At 39.3% G+C, this 10,269-nt stretch overlaps 1 protein-coding gene across 3 annotated transcripts in view; it reads right to left on the bottom strand.

Moving 5' to 3' along the window:
* Positions 1 to 264: 264 nt before the first annotated feature.
* Positions 265 to 10,269, bottom strand: part of dpp6a (dipeptidyl-peptidase 6a) — a 209,905-nt gene continuing 199,900 nt past the window's right edge. For all 3 annotated transcript variants that reach the window (XM_038731940.1, XM_038731956.1, XM_038731948.1), the window contains 9 exons: positions 8,919 to 9,026; positions 7,215 to 7,284; positions 6,125 to 6,319; positions 5,498 to 5,552; positions 5,149 to 5,248; positions 4,414 to 4,472; positions 4,257 to 4,329; positions 4,063 to 4,136; positions 265 to 2,821 (listed from right to left, as the gene is read on the bottom strand). In XM_038731940.1, the coding sequence (XP_038587868.1) occupies positions 2,672 to 2,821; positions 4,063 to 4,136; positions 4,257 to 4,329; positions 4,414 to 4,472; positions 5,149 to 5,248; positions 5,498 to 5,552; positions 6,125 to 6,319; positions 7,215 to 7,284; positions 8,919 to 9,026 (884 nt within the window). In that variant the 3' untranslated portion in view covers positions 265 to 2,671. The remainder of the gene's footprint in view (positions 2,822 to 4,062; positions 4,137 to 4,256; positions 4,330 to 4,413; positions 4,473 to 5,148; positions 5,249 to 5,497; positions 5,553 to 6,124; positions 6,320 to 7,214; positions 7,285 to 8,918; positions 9,027 to 10,269) is intronic.

The following is a 10,269-nucleotide window of genomic DNA, read 5'->3' as shown; positions in this document are numbered from 1 at the left end:
GGATCAAGTGTTAAATCAGAAAATTATCACCCAACTTGGCAGTTCCCGTCAGCTCTATAAATCATCTTTCAGCTTGCTGCTTTGGTTTTTCTGGCCAGCAAACACTGTTGTCATTAACCCTGATTTGTCGCAGCAGGCAAATGTTTTCCACAAAAAAGCTCTGATAAACAAGTTTAACACTACGTGTGCAGCATGAAATCACAGACAGACAGTTACAACTAGCTAGTGAACATAGTGGAGCATTTAGCAACTGAAGAGCCAGAATATTACTCACGATTTATTGGAGACGAAAAGCAGAGTAAATGTTGGACTTACAGTTAACTGGTCACCAGAAACATGACTAAATTAGTGCAAATGTTTCCGTGTGTCTGCTAGACACATAAATGGGCAATTGTTTGATAACACTTCTTATGACATGTTGGTGTTAAAAAAAAAATTAATATAGCTTTAAAATTCACAAGAGCAAAAAAACATGAGCCAAAAAAAGACTGAAGGCTGACAAAATATCTAGTTTTTTTTATTCTAACATTTACCTTCATGCCACAATCTGACATTAATTTTCCTTCTATGCTTTGGATAACAAAGTTGAGCGTCTTGAAAAAGTCCTCAACCACTGGCAAGAAAGTTTGATGTTGCCATTGGCATTTATAAAGTCCACTTTCAACTCAGTTCAAGGACAGCAACGGGAGAACAGAAATTAAGTCAAATGTAACTTCCAAAATGCTTTATGCACAAATAACACTCAGGTAATATTGTTCTTTTCTTTTTTCAGAATAAAATGATATTTGAATAACATTTACACATCAAGCCGACGAGACTGGGATCTCAATCACAACACTACTGGAGATGTAATTTATGCAATCCAGTAAGGAACATTCAAGATGTCAAAATTACCATGTGGAATTGAGCTATCAGGGATAGTGCTGCAAATAACCTCTTAACATGCACTGAAACGTAAAACACATGGCCATTCAAATAAAATTTAAATAAAAGGAAAATTAAACTTGTGCCTCAAGAATTCACCATTAAGTTTGCCATGTCTTCATTGCACGCTGAAGCTGACAATTTCCCCCTCTTATTTACAAATGCATAATTTCTCTCAAATACTAATGGCCTCTTGCCTTCAACTTTAAAGTTTATTCAGTGGCTTCTGATTAAAACTGCAGTGTCTGTACTGGTGACCTGTTTTCTTCACCTACCATTCTTAAACAGCGTCTAAGCAATGATGCATGCAGATTCTGTACATTTTAGCTTGGTGTAATGATTGATTCTCAGTGTTGTTAAAGTAGCTCTTTTCAATAACATTAATAAAATTATAATTTATTTGAATAATTAGCTATTTCAAGCTATATATTTAAAAAATAGCTGCCATTTTGGAAAGTATGCTTTATTGCTGAGAGTTAGATGGAAAGATTGATACTACTGTCATTTCCTTCTATTAAATCCAAGAGACACTTAGCTTAGCATAAATAATAAAAGCAGAGAGAAAACTAGCTAGTCTGGCTCTGGAGACTCCAGGAAGCCATTGCCACTGGCCAAGAAGTAATCCATGTCATAAGACTCCTTAAATCACAACTTGCAGTCTTTACTCAGAATAAAGAATGACACATTATTAGAGGAGCTACATTGCTTCCAGTCTTTATGCTAAGCTAAGTTAACCAGCTGGTGGCTGATATGACAGTGTAATTACTCTCTTCTCACCTAAGTCTTTACAACAAAAGTGGGTAAGCTTATTTCCCAAAGTGTCAAACTATTCCTATAAAACTAGCCTTGTTGTAGTTCATAAATGCAATCCCACAGCAGGATGTTTTCTAACAAAGTAAGGCACAGTGACTAAAACAAGGTAATGCTAATAACATTTGATAAAACTGGAGCGTCATAAAACTTTCTGAAATGAACATCGAGAAACCCATGGTGTTTTTTGTTTTTTTTCATCCAAACATTAACATTTTGCCAGCTAGAGAATTCTGTCAGCATCACTGAAATACATAAAACGAGGCTACGAGATGAAACCAACATCAGGACATACCGAAATAAAATACAGTAAATCTGTAATAGCCAAATGAATGTTTGTGTGCTATTTTATATACTGTAAGAACAATAGACACAACCACAGTCCAACATGAAAGTTCTTCACAACTTTAAAAATAGTAACATTTCCTGTATCTGCACAATTCCAAACACCTGTTATGAACACTGCCAACCAGTGTTTCTCACCAGGCGTCTGATTTTCATTAATATACAACCCCATCAGTTATGTGCTATAAGGTGTTCCTCTCCTCACAGCTGGAAAGTCTTGCTGATGCGGTCTCTCCACTGCTCAGGGAGCTGGTCCGTCCTGCTGTGAAGGAGACCGCTTTGTGGGAAATCAATCAGTATATTCCATGTCAGGTCTTCAGTCTTTGTTGGCTCTCTGGAGGGCCGTTTGGGTTTGAACTCAGGGCAGAAGATGGGCGAATAGATGGTCGTCTGCTAGAAAGGCAGTCCTCAGGTTCAGCATGCAGACACGGGGAGTGCAAATAAAATTGGGCAAGGACAGATGACAATTTCCACATATTGTGGAAAGCTGTATGCCAGTGTTGTGCTTGGGCACTGGGAGAGGATGGAGGTGGTTCAGTAGGTGAAACATGGGTGGGAAGTATTTGGGGCACATAAGCCTCAGGAGGCTGAGCTAACCCTCGTCTTCACTCTCCTCCTCCAGCACCTCCTCAAACACTATTTCTGGTAGCCTGAAGCATTCCTCGAAGAAGTTGACCAGGGACTGGCTGAGGTGCTGCCTTGTTGCTTCACTGTGAATGAAGTGGCCTTCATCTGGGTAGATCTGACATACAAAGAATATGTTTACATGAGCGAGATGCTGCTTTTGGCCGCATTTTGTGTCATAGACACAAGATCAGTTATTACAGATTATTGTATTTTGACTTCTTATAATAGACTGGTAGAGAGCGAGACAAATCACTGACAGAGACAGAGCACTCACATTCATTATTTACACAAGGGAGAAGATTTTGTCATTGCCACCAACAAGTGAGCCTCAAGAATCTACGTGCAAAATGAGTTTTCCGCTCCAGGAAACTATTTTCCCTCATGTAAAGATGAGACTTAATAATGCTTCCCCATGAATCCAATCTAAGGTTTAGGATTAAGATTTGAGAATAAACCAATTGACACAGGACAGCATATAAGACTAAAAAGGGGAATAAGAATTAAAAATCGGTCACAGGCAAGATTATGCAAACATAGTGTGTACTGTTTGCCATCATATTTTTTGTGGTGATTCCAAATTCATGATTGAGAACCAAACCTAAAATGTCCACTAACCTTTAGTGGACTCAGTAGTATTCAGATCCTTTATCACATTACTTAATGTAAGTAAAAGTACTAATACTACATCCTGTGCAATCCTGCAATGGAAATATTACAGTACTTCAGTAAAAGTATGTAAGTATAATTAGGAAAATGTACTACATATTAAAATAGTAGCGAATAAACAATTTTACTGTTGTAGTTGTTTTTCCATCACTGCCAGTGACCCACATCAGGTATCTTTACATTCTAGTCTGCCTACAGTCTAAGAATGCAACTAAAATTTATTTTAAATACCACATGATCTGTTTATTAATTTAATCAGTTTATTAATCGTTGAATGTCAGAAAATGCCAGTGCCCAAGGTGAAATCTTGTTTGTTCAACCTAAAGTTCACAACCCAAATGGATTCAATTTCAAAGCATGATTTTAAATTGAATACCTTTTGGTTTTGACTTTGGATTAAGACCTAACCTATCAGTGAGTAATAAGCTCCAATGAACATTCAGCTGCAGTGCATTGTATCTTAATTGGATTAGTCCTGGTGTTAATGCAGGATGCCCAAGAAGGTCTCATAATCTCATTATGTGGAATGAAGGCATTGTGAGGGCTAATCCTCTGCCTGCTGTGGGATCCCACTGGGATCACAGTGCTCCCAAAGGTTGGAGAACAACTGAACCAGGCGAAGAAAGACAAGCAGAGAAATTGGATCAGCAGCCGTTGTAATTACAAAGGAGTGAAAGTGAAACCGCATACCTGTAAGGTGTAGTTGGCCTTTTCATTGATGAGCTGGGCAATGAATTTCGCTGTATGTTGGAAATGGACTTTTTCTGGAAAGACATAATGAGACATATGCTAAAATGTCAGAGGCAGTACATCGTTTTGCTACTTGTAAGGTTTAGAAAAAACCCCCAACATTTTCTGAAAGACTTAGAAAATCCTTGTCCTACCATCAGCTGTTGGATGGATAATAAGAAACTTCTTATCCATGAACTGAGATGCTCTGTGTGCTAAATTTGCCATCTGATGAGTAATGAGAGATACAGCAACAAATTAGATCAAATGAGATACTACGACAATTATCACAACTGGAATTTGAAATCTTACCGTGTATGCCCTTGGATCAGGTTTAGGCAGCCCAAGATATCTCTCTGAAAATGCAGAAGCTACAGAGGAAAGAGGGTTTTAATTATTACTTTTGATTTGATTTTGACATCAAAGCAAACTTCATTGTAATAAAAAGATGGATGTGTCATTTCTGCCTTGTTCTCTGACGGAAAAAAATTCCAGGTTTTCTTCTCCATATTCTAATATATTCACCCATCTACATATTCTTTAGTCTAGAAGCTGTCCTCATTTGCAATTCCACACTTATACAGTGTCATGGCATGTCTCTCACCCCCTGGCAAAGCAAGAGAAATCAAATAGATGGGAAATCAGTCACACCGCAACGCCCAGCTCCTCCTTAATTTGCAGTTTCCTGACTCGGTGCAGCTACATGAGCTCTGTCTCTCGAGCTCCGTCTCTCACTCTCCGCCTCTGTCACTCTCTTGACACACGCTATTTCTATATTTCACATGTTTTATTCCTCGGTGGTGGAGGTGAGGCTGGCGTAACTTTGTCTGGCACTGTTATGATTGGGTTCTGGGCGGATCTGCACCATCACACTGAAAGGGTGAACAAGCTCATCGGTTTATCCTCACACATACAGGTAACACATGTCCCTGTAAAGGGGCTGGATTTGCAATCTGAATATACTCTATACGACAGCGATGCCTGAGCCTGAATGATTGTGTTTGTTTACTACATACAGCAGAAACAAGTCCATGCAAAGAAAATTACCATATAATTCAAAGTCAGTGATGGGTGAGAGGACAGCGCCACACTTGACAGGTGATTCCTCGCCGCTGACCAACAGGCTGGTCACATAGCCTCCATACACCTGAGGAACAAAAATGCTTGTTATCGTAGAGCCTGAGGAACTGCACAAACAGACAGCAGGATTTTTTTTACAAACTTTTCGAACAGGTGGTGTAATTCAGATATTGGTAGAATGGAGTATCGCTGCGTTTTTCACACATTGCAGCCTGTTAGGTTCCCAAGCTGACACTCATAACAACATAATAGTGCAACCTGGGTGTTCACAAAGACATGCGGGATTCTTTCACTCACACATTGAGAATATTCTTACCTTTCCAAATGCTCCAACTCTGGTTTTGTCAATGTAGGGCTCTTTCAAAATGAAACTGCAAAAGATAAACATTGGTTCTAGTAAGGAAGAACATTTCTATTTGGACTTTTGTATAGACTGTATCACCAGAACAACTGTAGCCGACACATGCAAGGAACTTTAAAGGATACTATTAATACTACTATTATGACAAGTACTACTTGCAATCATAACACAGATAAGATTATAATACTATTTTACTGCTTCTACAGTTATTCAATCCTAGACCAACTACTTGTGTGCGAGAGCGTGCTAAAAATAAAAGCTAGACACTCTTAAAACAGCAAGTAATTAGAGGAGGTGTTTGAATAGACACGTAAAGGTTTAAGCCACTTGTTTGACATGTTCTTTTCTTGTGAATATATGTGGCACATATGTTCACATTTGTAATTTGGTTGACTGATGTTAACACTATGTGTTAACACTAAGCTATGACATTGATTTTTAGTGTGTGTGTGTTATTGAAAAGCACCTTCTATAATAGATGTATTTTTGTGTGTTAAAACATCTCTATCAGAGCCAACAGTGATCTCTGGTACCCTAGTGTCTATTCAATTTTTAAACAGACATGATGAAAACATCACATACTTAAGAGTATCCTTCTGATCCTGTTCCTCGAACACGCCCAGCCTCTTCTGAATCCTGTGCAGTAGGTTGGTGCCCTGGAAGCCGCTGCCTCGTCCGTCACAGCGCACCACGATGGCACCGAAGCTGCTCACCAGCACGGTGGTCCAGTCCAGGTGAAACTGCTCCGCCACCGTCTGGCCACCAGGGGTCCCGTCGCTGCATGAACACAACCAAGACAAACTTACAACACTGCTAAATGCAATGTTTTTTTTTAAATATCAAAATGAAAATGAAAAGTAGGTCAAATAATTATGAGTGTGTCTGTTTGGGACTCTCTTGGTATACAACATTTGCCTACAAATTCCTTTTCAGAAACATTTAGGCTGTTTTGGGGTGTGAACTATTTATTGTGGGTATCTGTGAGATGGCTGTGCAGGAAAGGTACTGCAACATCAGCAGTACAGAAAGTGGTACAAGGATGAAAGAAAGCAGAACATACAGCAGGCATAACTTAATCCGAAACAGTAAAATTTCATCTCTTAAAAATTATCATTTCAGATTCAGCAGACATAACTTAATCTAAAGTGAATTTGATATCTGCAGATACTCTCTGCTTACTGTCTGCAGTTTAAGCGCCTGCAAGTCTCAAATAATCAAACTGAAACAATATCCGATCCCAAAATAAACCCTTGATGGGAAAGCTGACTTTATTTTGACTCAATAAGCCGTCACGGTCACTTTCATTAAATCGAAAAATTAGCATACAGGGAATTATGGTTTTTATTTAATGCGCAGACTAAGGGCTAAGTTCTGAAAATCTTGAGCTGCAGAGTAAAAGATAGTTAAACGCCTGAGGAAAGAAATGCTAATGAAAGAACTGGGTGGACAGGAGGGTAAGTTTCCTCTCTCAGTGTAATTATTTTCCAGTCAGAGTAGAGGACGAAGCAGCCTGATTAAAACGCTGTCCGGGAAATCTCCATTGATGAGGACAGCCATGTTCTCATAGAACCCGGAGTGAAGTGTGAACATGTGTGGAGTCAACATTGCTAATGGACACACACTTTTTGCATGTACTGCACTCAGAAGTGCATGAAAAGGTGTTCATACATACACAAGCAGGAGCAGTGGATAGTGTGCTGTCTCCACGAACCCGGCAGGTTTGAAGATCTGCATCGACAGGGCTGCAATGCAGATCCAAAAAACACAGTAAAGGCGCAATAAATTCTTTTTCAGTTATTGAGGACATGAACATACACTATCTTTAAATCTAGGGTAGGTAATTTATTTCAGATACATTTTTTGTTATATTTTGGGAAAGTGGCTTCAGAAGGAGGCAGATTTTTTTCGTTTGGATACTTTCAACCACTAGCTGTCTCTCGCTAGTTTCTCCAACGTTGCCTACCCTGGCTTTCATTACCAATAATGATAAAGTATCATTAATAAAAGTATTCGGTACCACCTAACCCATCTAAAAAGAGTTTTATGAAAGTCATAGTTCAAAGTATTTTTTTCTTAAATACACAAAAATAAAGGGAACACAATGTAACTCCAAGTCAGTCACACTCCTGTGAAATCAAACTGTCCACTTAGGAAGAAACACTGATTGACAATCAATTTCACACGCTGTTGTGCAAATGGAATAGACAACAGGTGGAAATTATAGGCAATTAGCAAGACACCCCCAATAAAGGAGGTTCTGCAGGTGGTGACCACAGACCACTTCTCAGTTCCCATGCTTCCTGGCTGATGTTTTGGTCACTTTTGAATGCTGGCGGTGCTTTCACTCTAGTGGTAGCATGAGACGGAGTCTACAACCCACACAAGTGGCTCAGGTAGTGCAGCTCATCCAGGATGGCACATCAATGCGAGCTGTGGCAAGAAGGTTTGCCGTGTCTGTCAGCGTAGTGTCCAGAGCACGGAGGCGCTACCAGGAGACAGGCCAGTACATCAGGAGACGTGGAGGAGGCCGTAGGAGGGCAACATCCCAGCAGCAGGACCGCTACCTCCGCCTTTGTGCAAGGAGGAGCAGGAGGAGCACTGCCAGAGCCCTAGGGAGGTCATACAGGCACGTGGAGGCCACACACACTACTGAGCCTCATTCTGACTTGTTTTAAGGACATTACATCAAAGTTGGATCGGCCTGTAGTGTGGTTTTCCACTTTGATTTTGAGTGTGACTCCAAATCCAGACCTCCATGGGTTGATAAATTTGATTTCCATTGATAATTTGTGTGATTTTATTGTCAGGACATTCAATTATGTAAAGAAAGGAGTATTTATTGATTATTTCATTTTTTTTGAGCAGTGTATATCTGAAATTTACATAGGTATTGAGGAGTAAAAAGTTGGAGTAAATTATAGTACAATTAAACATTACTGATTAAATTTCTGTACTGCAAAGTAGTGATTCCTGGCCTGGGGGTTGGGAGCCCCAAAGGGGTCACAAGATAATCAACAAGATAGAAAAGAAAAACTACACAAAATTAAGCTCATTTTCCTAGGATTTCTAAAATCCCACATAGTTTTCCCCCTTCAGGCCTAAAAATAATTCTAAATAAACAGTCTAAGAGGGGAGAATCTTCACTTTAAAGTATTTGTTTGAGCTAATTGACAATTGCTTCATTTTAAAGGATCAAGAGGCCAAAAAGTTTGGATCCATTGCTGTGCAGTATTGCATTTGCTTCTTATGAGAGTACATAATGTGTTTGCATTGTGTTTGTTTATTGAAATATGTCTTAGTCAGCTATCAGATAATGTGTATTCATGAACTTTACTTGTCCATTAATGTAAATGTAGCTCTGGCACATGAAACATACTGTAGTCATCCATGTTGATCTCCTTGTACTCCACTATAGGCATCTGCATGGAGTCCAGGGTCAGCCTCAGGTTCTGATTACTCTCCAGTTTATATACTTCTGCAATACCTGCACACAGAACATGATAAACAATGAGATTACAGTTTAGAAAGTTTAGTATTAATGTTTGGACAGGAACATGGCCAGAGCTTGCAACCAAGTCATGCTGCAATGTACAGCAAACCTCTGATCTTAACAGTAATACTAAAATTCAGATCGGCTTGATATTGTTTCCTTGTGAATCAGATCAGGTGTATTATTTTACCAGTTAACAAGAGGTTCAATATCAACACAACACTTTTTCATGCAAATCTGTCCACAAAAAGACTATTAAAATATGCATTATGCATACAAGAAAGCAGCTTCATTAAATATCAGAGCATCTCATCCTACAAAACCTTCTGTATGAACTCCAACGGAATGCATACCAGAAAAACTGCAGCTATAATTTTTCCTCATGCCTCAAGAGGTTGTCCTGAGAGCAGAGAACCAGTTGTAACCAGATGCTTTGTGCAACACTAACTTATCACCCTTGGTTGCCATGACTGCTGGAGTCAAAGGCGATGTAGCAACCATTGTATTTTGGGATTGGTTTGTGGATTTTCCCTCCTGGATGCTGCCTTTTGACAGTTTACACAGACTGCTGCCCATACTGACAAACTCATATAAAAGATACCAGGCTAATGGAGAACAGGAATAGGAGAAGAAGAAGAGCTCTGCCTGGATTACTGGCTGGAGCCAACAGTCAGTGTGTTTCTGTATGTATGCATAGAGACTACTTCCGATATGAACTTGACTCTGTCACTGCACAATGTAATTTGACCTATAATGGCCTCATATCCTATTAAAATTGAAGGCACTTTAACAAGACATCTTTATTGGTCACGTTAGCAGAATGGCGATGTCGGCTAGATGCTTGGTCCACTACTTGAAGTTAGCATGCTGATCTTAGCATTTAGCTCAAGTACTGACTCTCAGAGCTGCTAATGTAGCTGGAGACCCTTAGCCTTGTTAATAATGATGGCATACTGATTGCATTTCTATGATTATACTTTATGAATGTGAGTCATGGTGATTTCAACAGATCAGTCAAGGCCTTTTAAAAAAAAAAGGCAAACTCACCAGTTTGGTAGGTGAAAATTTGGGAAACATCATTGCACTTAAAGACACTGTTAAACAGCAGAATACATTGCATAATCTACAGTAATTACATTACACTGCAGCATTTCCATTTCTATCACATTGGTAAAAGATGACACTGACGTGCACACACACACACGCACACTGTAGTAATCTTATTACAGTATGCTGA

The sequence above is a fragment of the Micropterus salmoides genome, unplaced genomic scaffold (assembly GCF_014851395.1).
Source record: "Micropterus salmoides isolate LMB-PRFRI ecotype aquatic unplaced genomic scaffold, ASM1485139v1 Ms_hic_scaffold_1, whole genome shotgun sequence".
Classification (NCBI taxonomy): domain Eukaryota; kingdom Metazoa; phylum Chordata; class Actinopteri; order Centrarchiformes; family Centrarchidae; genus Micropterus; species Micropterus salmoides.
Note: the sequence above shows the minus strand (reverse complement) of the source record. Positions and strands in the feature narration are given on the sequence as shown.